This window comes from Rhinolophus hipposideros, assembly GCF_964194185.1.
Source record: "Rhinolophus hipposideros genome assembly, chromosome: 11".
Classification (NCBI taxonomy): domain Eukaryota; kingdom Metazoa; phylum Chordata; class Mammalia; order Chiroptera; family Rhinolophidae; genus Rhinolophus; species Rhinolophus hipposideros.
Window position 1 is genome coordinate 71,123,670 of NC_138057.1, and position 20,524 is coordinate 71,144,193.

At 35.4% G+C, this 20,524-nt stretch overlaps 1 protein-coding gene and 1 pseudogene across 3 annotated transcripts in view; both read right to left on the minus strand.

The window, feature by feature from the left end:
• MEGF9 (multiple EGF like domains 9) overlaps positions 1-20,524 on the minus strand; it is an 83,713-nt gene that overhangs the window by 9,574 nt on the left and 53,615 nt on the right. For both annotated transcript variants that reach the window (XM_081067464.1, XM_081067465.1), the window contains one exon: positions 9,726-9,865. In XM_081067464.1, coding sequence (XP_080923590.1) covers positions 9,726-9,865 — 140 coding nt within the window. The remainder of the gene's footprint in view (positions 1-9,725; positions 9,866-20,524) is intronic.
• On the minus strand, positions 8,230-9,652 carry LOC308504703 (large ribosomal subunit protein uL6-like; annotated as a pseudogene). Its single transcript has 2 exons — positions 9,635-9,652; positions 8,230-8,833 (listed from the first exon to the last, which is right to left on the minus strand). The product of its transcript is annotated as a large ribosomal subunit protein uL6-like (transcript).

Sequence of the window (20,524 nt, forward strand, 5' to 3'; positions counted from 1 at the left end):
TTGATTTGCATTTCCCTAATGATTAGTGATGTTGAGCATCTTTTCATGTGCCTGTTGGCCACCTGTATGTCTTCTTTGGAGAAATGTCTATGCAAGGTCTCCGCCGATTTTTTAATCAGGAGATAAACATATATATATTATATATATATGTATATATATATATAATATATATATAATATATATATAAAGTTATATATATATATAAAGTTATATATATAAATTTATACATATAAAGTTATATATATATATAAAGTTATATATACATAAAGTTATATATATAAAGTTTTTAAGTTCTTTATATATTTTGGACATTAACCCCTTATCAGATGTATGATTTGCAAATATCTTCTCCCATTCAGTAGGTTGGCTTTCGGTTTTGTTGATGATTTCTTCCACTGTGCAAAAGCTTTTTAGTCTGATATAATCCTATTAGCTTATTTTTGCTTTTGTTCCCCTTGCCTGAAGAGTCTGGTCCAAAAAAATATTGCTAAGACTGATGTCAAAGACCCTATTGCTTGTATTTTCTTCTAAGAGTTTTGTAATTTCAGGTCTTACATTCAAATCTATAAGGCATTTTGAATTTATTTAGTATATGTAGTAAGACAGTGGTCCAGTTTCATTATTTCACATGTAGCGGTCCGGTTTCCCAATACCATTTATTGATGAGACTTTTCCCCCACTATATATTCTTGCATCCTTTTCATAGATTAATTGAACATTTATGTGTGGGTTTACTTCTGGGCTCTCTATTCTATTCCATTTATCTATGTGTCTGGTTTCATATTTTGATTACTATAGCTTTAAAGTAGAGTTTGAAATCAGGGAACATGATACCTCCAGATTTCTTCTTTTCTCTCAAGATTGCTTTGGCTGTTCAGGGTCTTTTGTGGTTCCATATAAATTTTCGGATTAATTCTTCCAATCTGTGAGCACCATATAGCTTTCCATTTATTTGTGTCATCGTCAGTGTCTTATAGGTTTCAGAGTACAGGTCTTTCACCTCGTTGGTTAAATTTACTCCTAGGTATTTTATTCTTTTTGATGCAACTGTAAATGGGATTTTTTTCTTAATTTCTCTTTCTGATCGCTTGTTATTAGTAATAACCGAGTTCTGTATATTAATTTTATATCCTGTAAATTTACTGAATTCATTTATTAGTTCTAACAGTTTTTGTGTGTGGAGTCTTTAGGGGTTTCTATACATAGTATCATGTCATCCACAAATAGTGACAGCTTTACTTCTTCCTTTCCAATTTCGATGCCTTTGATTTATTTGTCTTGACTGTGTACTTCCAGTAGTATATTGAATGAAAGTGGCAAGAGTGGGGATCCTTGTCTTGTTCCTGATCTTAGAGGAAAAGCTTTGAGCTTTTCATCATTGAGTGTGATGTTAGCGGTGGGTTTGACATAAATGGCCTGTGTTAAATTTTGTCAAATGCTTTTTTGGCATCCATTGAAATGATTATATGATTTCATCTTTTGTTTTGTTAATGAGTTTATCATGATTGATTGATCTGAACCATCTTTGCATCCCTAGAATATATCCCACTTGATCATGGTGTATGATCCTTTTAATGTTGAATTCGGTTTGCTAATGTTTTGTTGAGTTTTTTTGCATCTATGTACATCAGGGATACTGACTTGTAATTGTGTGTGTGTGCGTGTGTGTGTGTGATGTCTTTGTCTGGTTTTGGTATCAGGGTAATGCTGGCCTCATAAAATGAGTTTGGAAGCATTCCTTCCTCTTCAATTTTTTTGAAATAATTTGTGAAAGATAGGTATTAATTCTTCTTTAAATATTTGATAGACTTCACCTGGGAAGCCATCTTGTCCTGGACTTTTGCTTTTTGGCAGTTTTTAAATTACTGATTCAATTTCATTACTTGTAATCTGTCTATTCAGGCTTTCTATTTCTTCATGATTCAGTCTTGCTAAGTGTGTGCTTGTAGGAATTTATTCTTTTTTTTCTAGGTTTTCTAATCAAATTTCAATTCTTAAGTGATTACAGCAGAATTCCCTGAAACTTCATGAACTTAATTGGGAAAGACATCTTTAAAAGTTTATTATCTGAACACTTAACTTTGAATTAAATCAAACTTGCATGTAAATATCATCATTTTTAATCATATAATTTTTGAGGTCTGATAGTGTTAATGATATTTTTCACATATATAACAAAGTAGCACATCCTCACACAGTGATAAATATTTAAGGTACTGATTTCTTTCCAGATTTTCTTGTATTCTGATCTTTTTTGTATATGTACCATTGTGATAATAAAAATTGCTGGAAAAGATGTGCTAGGACACTCCAGATTTTAGCTCTAAAAATAAAATAATCTTAAATGTCAAAGTATTCTGCAGGTTGAAAATGTCAAAACCTGCATTATGTATAAAATTTGTCTACCTGCTCTCCCCCTATTAAAACTGTACAATGGAAATAATTTTTAAGGAAAAAAAAGTTCCGATAAAGTCTTAAACTTTAGTATAAAAAGTTACCTCAGAAAAGTTAACAGTTCTGTAACAGAATATGGACATCTAGGTCAAGATGCATTCAAATAACATGCCATTTGCAATGTGACAAGAAAAGGTCACATTGCTACTCTTATCAAAAAATTGTAAATATATATGCTTTTAATATTTTGCTCCTACAATGCTACTGGGCCTACATGCCCATTATTATTTGGGGGCTTTTTACTATTCTAGATAAGACCCCAAGTCTTTGTTTTCATGCTTATCACAATATAATTTCATTCTCTTAAACCATTCATATTAGAATATTTTAAATTTTCTCCAGAATGATTTCTCATTTTTGTTTGTTTTAATACGTACCCTGCAATGAGAAGACAATAAGAAAAAATAACCCTATGTGGTAAATGTTATCTCGAAAGTAAAGATGAAAACAAGTATAGCAATAAAACTTATCAGTTCTTAGAAACTAATCACTCTATATTGCTTTAAAAATAACATGCACCGGAAACACTGCTATAGAAAAAAATAATTAATACATTAAAGACAGACCAGACATAAATACACCAGAATGCTAACAATAGTTCGAGGGGCAACAGTCCTTTCAGGGTTTTATTTCATTCTGATTTTCAAACTGTCTACTTGTATTACTACATGTATTTTCAAACAAGTATACATGTATTACTTTTACTTTTATTATCTTCATTTTTTTCTGATTATAAAATGAATATATTGTAAAATGTATCACATGTATAATGTAAAACATTTCAAGAACTCTAGCAATTTTAAAACATTTCATGTAGAAACTTGAAGATTTATTTTTATAATAAAAATAAAGATCACAACCTTTAAAATCCATATACAGTAAGAACTAACAATGTGAATTTGCTTTTCTAGCAACTTACAACTCCTCTCTGGGAGGCAACACAACATAAGAAAAATGGTATGGTATTTAATGTCAGATCTGAGTTTCATTCCTAGCTGAACCTCTTACAGCTAGCTATGTGACATTCAACAAATAGCATCTCTGAGTTTTATTTTTCTAATCTGTTAAATGGGATAATAATTCCTTGGCTGATGATTTAATGTAATGTAAATATTTCAGGGTGAAAGACTATTCTGTAGGATATAATATTTTCTCTTTATGCTTCAATTTCCTCATCTATAAATTAAGAAAGCTGAACGAGATGAGCTCTAAGTTCCCTTTAAAATAGAAAATTTGAGGATCTTCCTTTTATGATAAATGATATAAAAAATTAGCTAAAGTTTAACTTTGTTCATTATGCTCTGCCTTGAACCTCCAAAATATAACAATACTGTCTTAAAATGCACATTCTCTTTGCTGAAATATGGCCAAAGGAGTGGATCACCCCCCACACCCACAAAAAAGGAAGGAATGAATGTTTCCTGAAGATGATCTCATGCTCCTTGGCGAAGCATCAAAAAAATCTGGTAGCTGTAACCATGACAATAACTGGTCAAAGAAAAGAATGTAGGGCTCCTTTCAAACCAAATTCAGTGACAAAGCTTTGAAAACATAAATTGCCACCTGAAAAAGCCTTTTTCTTATTTATTTTGCCATTTCACAGTTTATATATAAACCTATCAGAAACACAGCAAGGTACTCTGTTGTAAAAAGAAATGCCTGATCCTCTGTGCAGGACAGAAGACAAACAAACTTCAACCTGTCAGACAGAACGAAGACCAAACCTACGTGAACGAGGAAGAGAGTAACAGGAGACAAGACCAGAGAGAAAGGCAGGGGCCAAAAAATGTAATGTCATGTAGGCCGTGGCAAGAAGTTTGAATTTCATTCCAAGAGGGATGGGAAGCCATTGAGGGTTTAAGCATGGGAATAAAATGATCTGGTTTTATATTTTTACAAAACTCACTCTGGTTGTCACGTAGAGATTGGACTGTGGTGGGGTGGGGTCAGGTGGGGGGATGAGAGGACAAAAGAGAAGGCAGAGAGCATCAAAGTGGTTCAGACAGAGGACAGTAGCTCAGACAAGAGTGACAGCAATGAAGGTCACGAGCAGTGGTCAGATTCAGGGTGTTATGTTGAATGTCAGGCTGGTTGAACTTGCTGATGGACTGGATATTTGCAGTAGGAAAAGAAAGGACTCCAATGTGTCTGCGAGGCTTTGGGACTAAGCGATTGGGCGAATGGTGCCAGTCGCTAAAATGAAGAACATCGGGAGTAAAGCAGGCTTGGCTCACAGAGCAAAAGAGTTGTTTTGGAGATGTTCGGATCATGAAACAAATTAAAGCATTCCAGTGAAGATGTCGAGTATGCTGTTAGATCTTTGAGTATGAAGACCAAGGAAGAAACGTAAATCTGGTAATCAGTACATACGGAGATGGAGTTTAAACTCAATGCAGGGGACTGAATGAGATCATTTAGGCAGCGGATCCTGCAGAAGACAAGCTCGTGAGTGACTGAGCTCTGAGGCATTCCCGTGATAATAGGTGAACAGAAGAAGATCTAGCAGAGCTGACCTCGAGGGGAAAAAACAACAGGAAAGTGTGACCTCCTAAAGTGAAGAAAGCCACTGGGGAGTGAAGGACTAGTCTACTCAGTCCAGCTGCTAAGAGCAACTTAGCGTCCATGGGACACTAGGAATACTTGAGGGCACTGAATTCTTACAAAGAAGTACACTATGTGAACATAACGTTCTAGTTTAAAAAATAACAGTCCCCCACCTCCATTTTAAGGGAAATATGGGTTGAATAGAGAAAACAAAAAAATACAGGAGAGTAGAAAGAAAAAAATTACCCTAAGAAATTTGTCGTTAAGATTTTGAATCAGAGAAAGACAAATGTCATATGATTTCACTTATATGTGAAATCTAAAAAACAAAATAAATGAGCAAACAAAAAAGAAACAAATTCATAGAAACAGAACATTTTAAGGGTTGCCAGACAGGAGGGGAGTTGGCGGTGTAGGTGAAAAAGGGGAAGGGATTAAGAAGTACAAATTGGTAGTTGTTAAAACAGTCATGAGATATAAAGTACAGCATAGGGAATATAGGCAATAACAGTGTAATAACTATGTATGGTGCCAGATGGGTACCAGACTTATCGAGGTGATCAGGTATATAAATGTCTAACCACTAAGTTGTATACCTGAAATGAATATAATATTGTATGTCAACTAAAATTTAAAAATTAAAAAAATTATTTAAAAATAGATTTTGAGTACTTTTCCTTGAAATCTTTCCATATATAGAGGTTTGGAATTTGCTTTTTAATTTGTCTAAACATACAGCCCATGTCATTTTATACCCTGTTTCTTTCACTCTCTCATGTTGTTCTATATTATTCTTTAAAACATTTTAACAACAACATAATAATAGTTGCTATCTGTTCACTGCTTATAAGGAGCCAGGCATTGTATTAAGGGTGTTATAAATACATTGCATTGAATCCTCACAAGAACCTATTAGGCAGTTACTGATATTATCCCAAGTTTCTACATGAAAAATCAGTCTAACTAGAATAGGTAAAGTGTTCATTTTCTGTGCTCTTAACCACATATTGCCTAGATAACATGATTTACTTCATTTCCTGTTGTTATAAATAGGGTTGTCTAATGTTTTGAAAATTATACCTACCACTTTGGTGAGCATCATCGGAACATAAAGCTTTTTATGAATTTAGAATTATTTCCTCAGAATAGATTGCTGGAAACAAATACTGGATCAAGGAAACATTTTTAAGATTTTTGGTATACAGTTTCAAATTGCTTTCCAAAAGGTTTTTCCGAACATATCTTATCACAAAAGGTTACTTTAAAAATCTACTTCAATCTAAAATACGCAATACAGAAAAAGGTTGCGGGGGGCGGGGCGGGGGGGGGCGTGGTGAGGATAGGTCTATGAGAACATAGTTAGTGGCCACCAGAGGGCAACCGTATCACAGCACTGTTGGAAAAAACATCTCATCTGAGACAAAAGACTGATTTTATAGTAAGTTAGCACTTTTAAATCAAGTATTGGCAGTTCTTCATGTTGGATTCCAGTTTTGTTATACTTCAAAACAGAGAAACTATTTGTTTATCTTATTACTAACTACTTTTAGAAACCATAACCATGAAAAGGATTTCTTTTGCCTTAAATGATCTCCAGAGCAAGCACAGGTTGGAATTTACTGAACGTTAGAGAGCTACCTCATTGCTGCAAGGAAAAGGAGAAGTAAGAACCAGCTATTTAGGCTGCTTCCTGGTTCCGTAAAAGATCTAGGGAGCAATTTAAATCCACTCAGCATGATGAAGCATCTCTGTTGTTACCCAGGATTGAAACTCATCTTTCTTCTGTATTTCTATTCATTTGTTCATTTATTCAACAAAAATGTAGTGAGTACTTACTATGTGCCAAGTTCCGCGCTAGAGACTGTATACAAAGGTGAACAAAACTGAAGTGGAACTTACAGTGCAGTGAATAACCCATGTATGACGCATAATCACATATAAATATACAAACTATAATAAATGCTATTACAAAAATGTAAGTGTATATGAGAGTACATAATTGGGAATTGCCATTTAGCCTGGAGCATCAGGAACTGCTTTCTATTGAAGTAACCTTACACGGAAGGCCTAAAGCAAGGACATGATTTATTAAGGTAAAGGGGCCAGAGGTGGGGCCAGAGGTGTATGAGAAACGCCGTTCTAGGCAAAGGCAAGATCATGTATGAGACCCCATGTATGAGAATAGATGCCAGTAGGACTGGATCACAGACAGTAAAGGAAAAGTACGGCACAAGATGGAACTGGCAAGTAGGCAGAGACCACATTACATAATGGGGAAAAAAGCACACCACACAGTTTCTTCTAAATAAATTTGTTTCCCCATAGAAAAGAGGATTAGAATGAAAACTAAGCTTTCAACACAGATTTTTCCAGGGTCCTTTCACAATTTTAAATATTCTGCTGCCTTGCTCTCATAAAAAACGCTTGTACTTGTCAGACTAGTGTGCCTTGAGTTTGGGGTTGGGGAAAAGATTTCCAATTAAGTATCTCTAATCCTTACATTTAGGAAAATGAAAGATCATAAAAGTCATTGTCTTTAGTTTTTTATAGTTTGACTAAGTTTGCCTAGATGTGGTTTTCTTGTTTTTACACTGCCCCTTGCTGAGTTTTTTGAATCTGTGAGCTGATGTATTTCATTAATTTGGAAAATTCTTGGCCATCATCTCTTCAGATATTGCTTCTGCTCCAGTATCTCTCTTCTTTCTTTGTGAGCCTCCAATTGCATTTACGTTAGACTTTTGGCTGTATCTCACATGTTTTTCCTGTTCTGTTCTTTCCACTGCCTTTTTTTCCTCTTTGGACATTTTTAATGGAGCTATATTTGAACCTACTAACCTTGTCTTCACTGTGTACAATCTGCTGTTAAACCCATGAAATGAGTTATTAATTTCAGATGTTGTATTTTTTGTTTTAGATTGTCCTTTTGATGTTTTTTATAGATTCCGATTCTTTTGAAATTTTGCCTCATTTCACATATTTTGTCTGTTTTTTCCTCTATTTTCTTAAAATATTAATTTTAGTTATTTGTAAGTCATATGCTAACTCTAACACCTGAATCACCTGTGGGCCTGCTTCCACTGTTTTTCTCTTTATTGGTCATATTTTCCTACTTCAGCTTGTCTAGTATTTTTTTTTTCAATACATGATTTTTACTGCATCTTTAAAATACCACAAATAAGTCTGAGGAATCACTCGACATCTTGGTGTTTCTGTAGCTGGGTAACTTAGATCTTAGTCATCAGCCTGCTGAACTGTTGCTTTTTCAGAAACATAGATATGATCCAAAATTTTTCTGATATCCTTGTTTTTAACTGTTGTGGCTTGTTGAATCAAAGTAGCTGAATTTGATACAAGTTCAATATCATTTCCTTCAAGTATTCACTCATCTTTCTGGGCTTGAGATACTGGACAAGCAACTCCTGACCTCATCCGAGCCCTGCGGATATATTTTTCACCCAAGAAATTTCGGATTTCAACAAGAGAATCACTCTCCTGAATGACGATGTTGATGGGGAAGTGAACATACACAGCCCTCATCTTGTAATGGAAGCCCAGGTAACACCCTTGATCGTATTCTGTACGTGACTACAGGGAGTGCGGACAATATCCAGCTCCTTCCTATTTCCCCACCATTTCACCCTGGAGCCTCTTCTTTCCTTTCCAAGGAGACTGAGTTCTATGTGGATGTGATTAAAGTCCCCCTGCAGGGTGCCTCTGGGGCCCTTCCCAATAACTGTGGTTCCTTCAGAGTGATGCCCACATTTTCTAGAATGTCCACCGTCTGATTGTGGACAATGGTCTTCACCCTCGCAGTAGATACAGCAAAGAGGATTGTCTAGTATTTTTTTTATTGTATGTCAGACAGTATACAAAGGAACCACAAATGACTCCCCTTTCCTGTGTTTGGTAAATATAATAAGAGGATCATCTCAATCCAGTCAGAAATACAGATAGCTTGAGGATGGACTGCAGTTTTGGTATGAGTCAGTTCACTATGGTTCGTAGCTATTCTTGGCCATGGCCCTCTAAGGCTTTTGACTGACAACCTAACAGGCCTGAGTGTCCTCAGTCCGAAAACTGCACCAGAATCTGTGTTTCCCTTTGGTAATTTGAGCCTAGGTCCCACGCCACGTACCTTCAAACTTTGGCAATGTTGAGAGAGAGATGGTTGTATGGTGTAACAGCCCCTCTCTAAAGAGATTTTTATCTCCTAAGCACCACAAGACTGAGATTTCCTTCTACCTTTTGGGCCAGGCTTCCATCTCCTGCACAGCCAGCTCATGTCCTAAGGCAAAACTGGCCTTGTGTTAGGGCTCCTCTAGTTTCCAATCCATCATGCTAGCCCCATATGATAGCCAAAAGCTCTTCTTATATCTCTTTCCTCAAGAAGAATTTCTTTGCTTGGGCCAAGCCTGCTGCTTACCCTGTGCCCAGAATCAGCAAATGTCCCCTGGAAAGGAAATGGCTGCGATCATCAGCTCACTTAGGAATTTTACTCATACAAGTCCTCCTTGATTCCATAGCACTCCAATCAATAGGATTTTTGAAACGTATGTATTTTTTTTTCAAATTTTTGTTACAGACGTTTGGCTTGCTACGACCTATTCCATCCAACTTAGAGGAGAAAGACCCTCACAAATGGTTTGGAAAGCATCAACCTGTAGACGAAGGACCTCAAAATGAAAAGAACAAAGACTAACTACGTAAGCAGTAAGGAAAGTGTGTACCTGTGAGGGCATCACAACTGGCAGACCGATTATTGCATTGGCAGGGTAAGCAGCCACGCTCACTGAAGTCATAATATCCATCTTGGCATCGATCACATGTAGAGCCGGTGACACCCACTTTACACTGGCATTTCCCAGAACTGCAAATAAAAACAAAGACAATAAACAAAAGTAAATCAGTTTGAAAGTTTTGTTGCTGAATATCCCATCATATGGTGATCTTAATGTAGAAGTTGTTACAAGATTCTAGTTATTAGAAGTACTGAGTGATTTTTATTGTGATTTCGAAATTGAACCGCTTCACACTATAAATTGAATAACATAGTACTAACACTAATAATTTGTGACAATTTAATCTTCTGCACTTGGGTAGTTTAAAATAAATGATAAAGGAGCCATGGAGAATATAAGTCCCGATGCTTAGAAATCTTTGTTTATTAAGAAGCACTAGGGCACAGAACTGGCCTGCGTTTACACCTCATTCCTGAACATTCCACAGTTCTACCAGCGCCCGCGCTGCCCAACCTGGAGAAGAGAAGAAAAACCATCTAGCCTTCACCCAACCGAGCTTCTGGATGGAGAATATGAAGACCAGGATCTTAATGACTGTGTCAACTAATATCCATTTAGATGCTGGAAACTCAATGTAATTTTCTATTTTAGATACAGTCTGTATTAAAATATTTCTGGTAATTCAACTGAAATTCACAATTATGTAAAATGACTACAATGGGGACCTCTATCGCTTTCTTGATTAAATCCATATAAAAATTCTAGACTGTAAAACCCCAAATGACTAAAAATCTAAAACAAGAAAAATATTTAGTATCCCATCTCTTCCTATTAACCTACTTTCTTTTCTTAGATGTCTATTATATCAATGTCATCTCTTTCCAATCAGTGAAACTTAAACCTTTGTTGTCATTTTCAAGCCCTCACTCCCCACCCCATGCTCTTACAATCACTCAAATCTAATATATCACCAATTTCTGTCGATTTTGTTTCAAAATATTTCTTGATATTGTTTTTTTATCTACAATCATCCCTCTTAGGACGTCTTTCCTCCTCTTCACCTCTCAAAAATTTTCCTGCTTTTAGGCTCATCTTTTTCCATGAAACTTTTCTGACAGGTCTACAGAGATCTTTCAGCTTCCTGACTTCACATTCTCTGCACTGTACATTTTAATCTTAATTATGGTCTGTTCTACATTCTTTCATATATGTAATTCTTGTTTCTCTACTTAAATGGTTGAAGACCTGAGACAAAGATTATCATGCAGTTATTATTATTATTATATTATTATTATTATTATTATTATTATTATTATTATACTTAGCACAAGCCTATGGCTATTGTACTATAACTATTTTCTTTTTTCACTTTTTTTCCAATTAAAGTTGACATATAATATTATGTTAGTTTTAGGTGTATACCACAGTGATTAGACACTTACATAACTTACAAAGTGATTCCCTGATAACTCTAATACCCACCTGACACCATCCATAGTTATTACAAAACTACTAACTATACTCCCTAGGCTGTACTTTATTTCTCCATGACTATTTTATATCTGCTAATTTGTACTTCTTAATCCCTTCACCTTTTTCACCCAGTCCCCAACCCCCTCCCCTCTGACAACCATCAATTTGTTTTCTGTATCTATGAGTTTGTTTTTGTTTTGTTTATTCATTTATTTTGGGTTTTTTTTTTTTAGATTCCACCTAAAAGTGAAATCAAATGGTATTTATCTTTCTCTCGCTTATTTCACTTAGCTTAATACCCTCTAGGTCCATCCATGTTGTCACAAATGTCAACATTTCATTCTTTTTTATGGCCAAGTAATATTCCATTCTATATACTATATACATCTTCTTACATCTTACTTGGTAAGTTTGCTGAGTCCAGGGACCATACCTTAGCCATCTTAATATCCTCAGAATCTAGTATAGTACCTGGTTTATTGTAGGCACTTAATATATGCTTGATAAATAAATGTTCAATAAATACAGAAACTGAGTTTTAGAGCTAAGCACTGGGAGGGAAAAAGAAAGATGAAAAACTACACTAATTACCAAGGTTCTCAGAACAGCTAAAATTCTTTCCCTTTTTTCTAACGGTGTCATTCTTCTTTATATGCTCATTCTGGACCTCAAAATTTTAGACTTCATCTGAGAAAATTTTGGCACCAATCATACTAGATGGGAGACAATCCAAGGTAGAACTACTTTTCAATATAATTTTTTTTTAGAGATTCAGCTCCTAATAATAAGCCCTTACGATGTTAATTTTAGTTCAGGAGCCCAAGCTCAAATTATTAATACTTACACAGCTTTTACATGTATCAGTTAAAGTAATCCCCTACAACTTCCCATATTCCTATTTCTGTAGCAACAATAAAAGTTCTAAATTTGAAAGTTATTGGAACTTTGAGTTGAACTTTGCAGAATGGAAGTAAAGCAATTTTAAACGGTGTGTATTCTACTTATAGTACACAATCCTAAGGACTGTTTTCATTATTATTATTTGAGATGTGCCTCTCTGTTCATCGGCATCCCCTGGGCAAAATAACGAGGCTTTTGCCTTCTATCCCATAAAACTATTTTGAGCAGCTAAAGTTGAAGTTTACTTCTCCCTCCCACTTATCATGGCTCTCTGCAATATCTCAGGACATGCCAAAAAGGAGTAGAAAAGTAGAAAAAAATTTCCTACATGGAACATTTTTTAAGGCTTTCATCAAACAACACCAGTCCAAAAGGCAAAGAAGGCCAGGATCCTGAGAAGTCACCTATCAAAATCTGTATTTCTATCTTAAAGCTGCCTAGTGTATTGGGTTATGCAGTTTCTTGATTAACAAATACTTTTACAGAAAATGTAAATGGAGTGATGGTGATGATGATGATAATACAAACAATGAGCCATCGTTTATTGAGGGCCTATATCAATAAATACAGCGGGGGGGCCAAAAAATGTCTACAAGTGGACACTTTGGTCAGCGTTGCTCAAGCAGTAGTTCGCCATAATCAGAAGTGTCTGGATGCTGATGGTAACACTTTGAGCACCTCTTGTAACTGCAGAAGTCAAACGTGACTTGTATTCATCTTTTGTTATCGGTATATACTGAGTATTACAATTTTAATACAGTTTTCCTTGCTTAAAATGTGTATACATTTTTTTGGCACCCTCTGTGTATTCTCTCTAACCCTCAAAATAACTCTACTAGGTGAAGGTCATAAGCTTCATTTTACTATCAAGGAAATTCAGAAAGGTTAACGTTATTGTCCACACCTTGTAATTATTTATACAAAGCCAGACTTTCCCTACTATACCATGATAGTCACCCTTCCCTAAGTTTGACTTTAAATTTGTACAAGAAATTTGCTCCCCAAACAATCTGATACCCACTTGGATATCAAGCTTCATTCTGTAGCTTCCAAGCTCCCCAACTGCCCATTTATTTAGGTTCTGACCCCAATGAGCTGTTTTTGCCTTGTCCAGAATACACCCCCATCTCTTTCCTCACTGCCAGTAAATTTCAGGTGTTCCTTAACAAAAGCTAAGAGTTCTTACTGCTTAAAGAGAAGCTGCAGCCTAGCAAAGTCCAAGATTCTCAGAGATACAAGCCCAAATATGTTGATGCTTAAAGCTTAACATTTGTACTGATAACAGTATAGAAGATGAGCATTATTTTTCTGAATGCAACAGAAATTTACATTACCGCCATGTGTCTTCAGTAACTTTGCAAAAAATTAAAAAAGAAAAAAATCCACGTACATAAATACGTGTATATACTTGTACAGTCTTACACAAGGATATCTATCCCACGGTACTTAAAGATCTAGTAAAGTAAATCTGTATTCATCAAATATGAAGTTCAGAAATATCTTATGACTCAACAAGAAGGAATCAGTCAATTTAAGTCTTGCTATACTGTCAGAAAATTATAAAGGATAGAATGTAGAATGTACTTTTCAGAGGATGGCGAATTAAAATGTTAATCAAAATACTCTTGCCCCTCATTTCTCTACAGACATTAGATTATTTAGTATACAGAAGAATAAACAGTTATTTTTAGTGATGGTGTTTGCCCAACCCACCACCTACAAGAAAAAGGTATTATCTTGAAATACCTAATAATATTAATAATTATTTTAAAATTATGCTAATAATAATTAGTATTAATTATTAATAATGTAAGAGACCGTCAGTGTTCTCAAAGTAGTTGCTATTCTTCTAAGTGGACTTTACCTTCATATTCTGCCCTGGGCACTCAGAAGACTGATTTAAGCAGACATATTTCACCCTAGAGTATCTGCTCCATAGTTGCTGATTAAAAAAAAAAAATCCATGAACGGTTTTGTGAATCTTGATAAAGCAGCTGACTAGTCTAGACACCATGCTTCACTTTTCCTGGGTGGATTTTAAAGCCACAGGGAAGGAGATGCTTTTTCCTCTCTTTTTAAAAAAACGTGTAGAATGTAGTGGGGAAGTTTTATTGTGAGGCGCCACCACCAGTGCTTTTCCACCATGTTACTCCTGGCCCAGGGCCAATTTCTCTGCCTGTATAAGAATTAAATCACTCAGCAAATATAAAGCTTTCCCTGTGTGACTTCTTTTATAGAATAAAGCCTTTACAACACCCCCTTTCATGGTCTCCCTCTGTTAAAGACTGTTGAATGCTTTTTCAAGCAAAGGTCAATGATATAAATGCAGTGAAGAAAAAGAAAAAGGCCTGTTAACAAACCACTTAGGCTAATCCATGAAAGAACCAAAGACTTGCATCTTCATATCTGGAGAATAAGGGCAAAGACCTGGATTTTGTATAGAAGTCAGAAATCCATACTACTCAGATCAACTAACAAAGAATTTAAAATACAAGTGCTCATCTGGTGTCACTCTTTATAGATATGAGTTAGTTGCTAGTAAAGTACGTACTAATGTAGTATGGAGAATTATATCAGATAGAAGAATACAGAATTATAAACGAAGCACAAGCATTGTGGAACTAAGCTGCACTAAGCATAACTAAGCACATACTACAAATATATACTATGATTTCTTAAATTATCCCACACAGAATTCTCAGATTTTCTTATAGTGTCAGTGCTTAGAGAATTTATCACACTCATAGTTGTGAGCAACTATTACATGGCTTGAACACTTAAAAATTATTTCTTAAAAGGTAAACAAATAATATGTTTTCTGACATGAAGCTATCAATTTTTCAAAAGGAAATTCAATGGTGTATCATCTCAAGATAGGGTACACATGTATGTTATACAAGTACTAACCAAAATATCTTTTTAAAGGTTCTGTTTTGTTTAAGATGAGTGGGTGGAGGATCTTCAGAATTTCCATTATTTTATAATCACACTGACCAGGGTGGGTAGGGTGGAACACAGGAAGGGAGGTATCAGGGTCTATGGAAAATTCATAGCCTAAGGAGACAAAGGGAGCTTGGTGCAAATTCCAGCTCTTAGTAACTAGCTGGGACCAAGTATTTATTCTATCGTGGACTCAGCATTCTCATTTGTAAAATGAAGACAATGAAACCAAACTGTGAGAATTAAAGATTGCATACGCGGGTACTGAGCACAGTGTCCGACACTTAATCACTACTTGAAAATGAAAGAAGTTTGAAGATAAAGACAATGATCCTAGAACTTGACTTTTTTAGAGAATTTTAAGGAGAATGGATTAGAATCTCTAATAGGCAAAGGCAGACAACACTAAGTTAGTTACTTTTCAAATTCTGTTAACAAACCTAGAAAAATGGCAAGAATTTATGGGGCAGTTACTAGTTAGGAGCACAAATATGGCTAGGAAAAGAAAGCACATTATGAACACATGGTAGAAAAGGTTTTTGGAAAGAGAATTTAAAAATTGAGAAGGGAAAAGATCAGCAAAATACTACATTACATGGGACCAAAGCCAGCAAGTCCTGATGTGCTTTTGTACCAACTAGCTAATTGATTTAACTTTTTTTTCTAAATTGTCAAATGTTTTGGCTTGTTTCGTGTTATCAAAAATATTGTCTATTTTCTTCCTAAGGTTTACAAGCTATAAATTGTGTGTATGGCATATCTTTAGATATCATGTTATCAATTTTAACTCAAGCAGTCACAGAATAATCAAAAATATAGTTCTAATTAGAGGAAATTAATTTATTCAGAAGCCTTGCTTTTCCTCCTTCCTCAGACAGTTTACGTGTTGGCAGTCTGACATGGAAAGAACAAGAAACAGAAAAAAATTGATACTTAAATGTACCAATTTTCTTTTTCTTCCTCTTTTTTAATAACTTAAAACAATTTAGCTTAGGAAGAGACTGAAATTACTAGTTAAAATAGAATCTGAAATTAACAAAGAATTGCTGATTATAAGCTCTCTCAATAATTTAAAAGTAATATTAAAAGACAACAAAAAAAAGTTTTGCGAACCGGAAAAAGCTTTCACATGAGAAAATAAACAAAATGAAAAGTTATTAACAATTCTTAATTTCATGTTTGGGTCATGATTTTATAAAGGTAATGAGAAATAGTTTCTCCTCTTTTGTTACGAAAGAAACTCAATAATTAAACATTTTGGCAAAATACCATCTACATTTAGTGTTTCACTGTCTTTCTACAATCATGGAAAAGACCATTATGCAATGAGCAAAACTCGTTTTCTGGAGGAAAAAAAAGATAGCTTTATTGCTGAAAACATTGGGCTATTATGCTAAACATTCCTTGTATTTCTGAGGGCAAATAGTCTAAAATATGTTTAGAGGAAATCCACATTTAGACAGAAATTCTTAAGACTCAAAAAGGATACTGCCTAAGTACAAAAATATTTTCGACAGCTGATCTTACCAAAATCAAATTTAAAAGTTTATTTGAAAAATCAGAAGTAAAACTTTATGGCAAAAAAATAAAAAGTGTCTTATTTCCAGAGCCACAATTTGGAAAAGCTAAGTTAATTCAACCAGGAAAGTTATTTCTTACTTCCTTCACCTTTATTTTTTAATGGAAGAAATACAGCCACGAGAATTCTCAAACCCACACAATTACTCTATTATTTGATTAGAGATTTCTGCATTTCAAAAATCCATTTTGAAAAAAGAAAAAGGATGAAGTCCCAGTATCGTCTTCTGGAAAAAAAAAAAAAAATGTTTCTCAAATACGTTAACATTTGTATTCTTTTGTAACCATTGTAAACGGTTTACTTAGTGAAAGGGTAATTATTAATACTTGATTTGTGTACATACTGTGTTCCAAAAATTAACTTGCAGTGCTTAGAATTTAGAACTCATTTTCTACAGAAATGACAGCAGAAGTGGTGGCTGTTTCCAGATGAGCAAACAAAAACCTGTTTAACTCAAAATGCTGACATTGACAGTGCTGAGAACCAACTCCTTTATACCCTGGTCTTGAGCCTTGGAGTTCTGAACCCTGTAGGGGGTGGAATGGTCAGGAGGCAATATTAACACTTATTGAGCTCCTATTATGGGGTTATAAATAAAGTACATAGCACAATATTTATATGTGCATTACTTAATTTAGTCCTTACAATAATTCTATGACATTTATTAGTCTCAACTTTCTAGCTGTTTGATTATTGAGCAAGCTAAGTTTTCACATCTGAAAAATAAGAGTAATAATTCTTGTTTCAAAAGATTTACAATTAGCTAAAGTCACATATTTAAGTGACATATGGAACTTCCAAATATTAGAAGCTCCATATGTGTACTCTCAAACATCCCCAATTGGTTGAGCTTCAGAAATGTAAACTGACTCAGTTTTTAAGGTCACACAGCCAGAGGTTCGTCAGAATTAGAACCTAGATCTTCCGCCTACTAAATACAATGTTGTTCTCTTTCTCCTAGATTATAGATTACCTCTATGTACTAAATGAAAGCAAGCCAGAAGGATTTAATGTGATCATCGTAACAGACTTGCAACACACCCAGGAGAAGCTTTTTATGTTAATCTTCTCCTGGCTCAATCATCAGTCATTTAAATATCTCCTCTGATGAATGAGATTTTAAAATAATTGCCAAAGAAATGAGACATTGCTTCTGATCTGTCTCAGTACAATTCTAAGATCCGGGAACAAGATCTGGGAGCTCTAGTTTCCTACCTGCATTTAGCACTGTTGCTCCGCGTTCCAGCCAGTTTTCCTTGCAAACTTTTTTTTTCTTAACAGCTTTATTGACATAAACTTGCAAAGCATTTTTAATCTTCATTTTTAAATTGTGAAATGCATCATTCATCCAGAAGTAGATACATTTCAAGACAATACAATTTAAAGAACAATAAACTCAACATTTTGACACTCAACAAGACATTTGAAGCTCCTTGTATGTCTCCCCTCAACTGCATTCCCTTCTCTTCTCCAGAAACAACTCAGTTTTAATCATTCTTTAGCTCTTTAAGACTTTCACCATCTCTGTATGTATTATCAAGTAATGTATTATACATTTTTGCCTGCTCTTAAACTATATATTAATAAAAACCATTGTTTCCTTCGATTTCATTCCTTTTTCTCTGCTTTATTATATTTCATGGCATGAATATCACTCTATTCACTAATTCATTGTTCTAGACAGAGGCTTTTCATTCGGTGTTACGGATAATGGTCCTGTGAACCTGCCTGTACGTGTTTTTTGGTCCACATGGCCACGCTTTTCTCTAGAGTATATACTGAGGGATGGAACTGCTAGGTAATGAATACTGGGCATGATCAACTTTACTAGGCAATGACGGTTTTCCACCACGTTGGAAAGTTACCCTCCCATCACCATTGGACTAGCGGTCTCTTTGCTCTATGTCCTCACCAACACTTGATATCATCAGCTTTTAAAAAGTTTGGCAGATTGGGATCTGGCCCGGTGGCTCAGGCGGTTAGAGCTCCGTGCTCCTAACTCTGAAGGCTGACTGTTCGATTCCCACAGGGGCCAGTGGGCTCTCAACCACAAGGTTGCCGGTTCAACTCCTCGAGTCCTGCAAGGGGTGGTGGGCTGTGCCCCCTGCAACGAGCCATGGCAACTGGGCCTGGAGCCGAGCTGCGCCCTCCACAACTAAGACTGAAAGGACAACAACTTGAAGCTGAACAGCACCCTCCACAACGAAGATTGAAAGGACAACTTGACTTGGAAAAAAGTCCTAGAAGTACACACTGTTCCTCAATAAAGTTCTGTTCCCCTTCCCCAATAAAATCTTTTAAAAAAGCAAAACAAAAAAAAAAAACCACAAAAGACAAAAAAAAAAAATGTTTGGCAGCTTGAAGTGGTATCAAATTGTGGTTTTTAAATCCCATTCTCCTGATTATTAATGAAATGGAACATGTTTTCATGTTGACTGGCCATTTGAGCTTCCTCTTATAAAGAGTCTGCCTAAGTATTTTTGACATTGATTTGTATGTATTCTTTGTATATTTCTGGAAAAGCAATCCTTTGTCAGTTCAATGTGCTGCGATTATGTTCTCTTAGTTCATGGCTGTCTTTCCACTTTTTATAAGTTTTATAGATTAACAAAGTGTTAAAATATGAACTCTGGGGTTCCATTACCTGGATTCAAATCCTGGCTTTATGACTTACTAGCTCTGTGATCTTAAATAAATTACTTAAACCTTTTATGCCTTAGTTTCCTCATTTGTAAAATGGGGAAAAAAATAGTGTTGCTCTCGGAGGTTTGTTGTGTAGACTAAATTAATTACTATGTGTTAAGCATATAGAACAGTGCCTGACACATAATAACAACTATATTAAGTATTGCTATTACATTACTATTGTTGAAGAAATCCTTCCCCACCTCAAAGTCATTCAGATGCTTTCCTAAAAGCTTTGTTTTACCTTCCATATTTAGGTCTTTAATCCACCTGAACTTTACTTTTTTTCATATGATGTAAGTTAGAGGTTCAATCTCATTTTGTTCCTTATAGACAACCAAAGCTTTAGTACAATTTATTGAAAAGTTTATCCTTTTATCTCTAAGATTTAGTACCTCCTCCGTCATATGTCAAATGTCTTTATCCACATGGGTTTTTTCCTAGGCTTTCTTTTTTGCTCTATTTATCTATTTCTCTATCCCTAAACCTATACCACAAATGTTAGCATGCATCAGAATCATCTGAAGGGCGTGTTATAATACTGATTGCTGGGTCCTAGCCCAGAATTTCTGATTCAATAGGTCTGGGGTTGGGTGCAAGTATTTGCACTTCTAATCAGTTCCTAGGTTATGTTGATATTCGTCTAAGCACCATACTCAGAGAACCACTGCACTAGATTAACTGAAAAATATCACTACACTTATTTCACTCTCTACATTTTACTCCAACCTTTGACTGGTAAAGTTGCTTCATTTCCACCTCCGGGCTTAGCGCTGAACCCATAATTTGGTATTAATTGTGACCTAAGAAGAAGGTACTTAATGCAATCAACCTCAGCGATCTGTCTGTCATTAAACCCCATTTCATATTGGCTCCTTTGATATTACTCCCCTATATTCTCAATGGCTGAACTGCAACTATTATCCCTAATTTCTTGATGGCTGGCTCCTGGTTCCAGCTGCCCTGCTTCCCACTTCCCACCCAACGGCTGGGTCCATGAAACTTGCTTTCAGTTCTCCCACAGGTCAAATGCCTGCCATTGAAGCCCCAGGAAGTCAGGTGGACTCAGCTCTGACACAGACGGTGTCCTCATTGCTGTCTTTCAAATGATTCTCCATGCATACTCGCCTTACTTCCTGTTACCTTCTGCCATGCAGCATTTATTTTCCTTGTTGCCCTGATCTGACGTCTAGATTCATGTCTCCAGGAG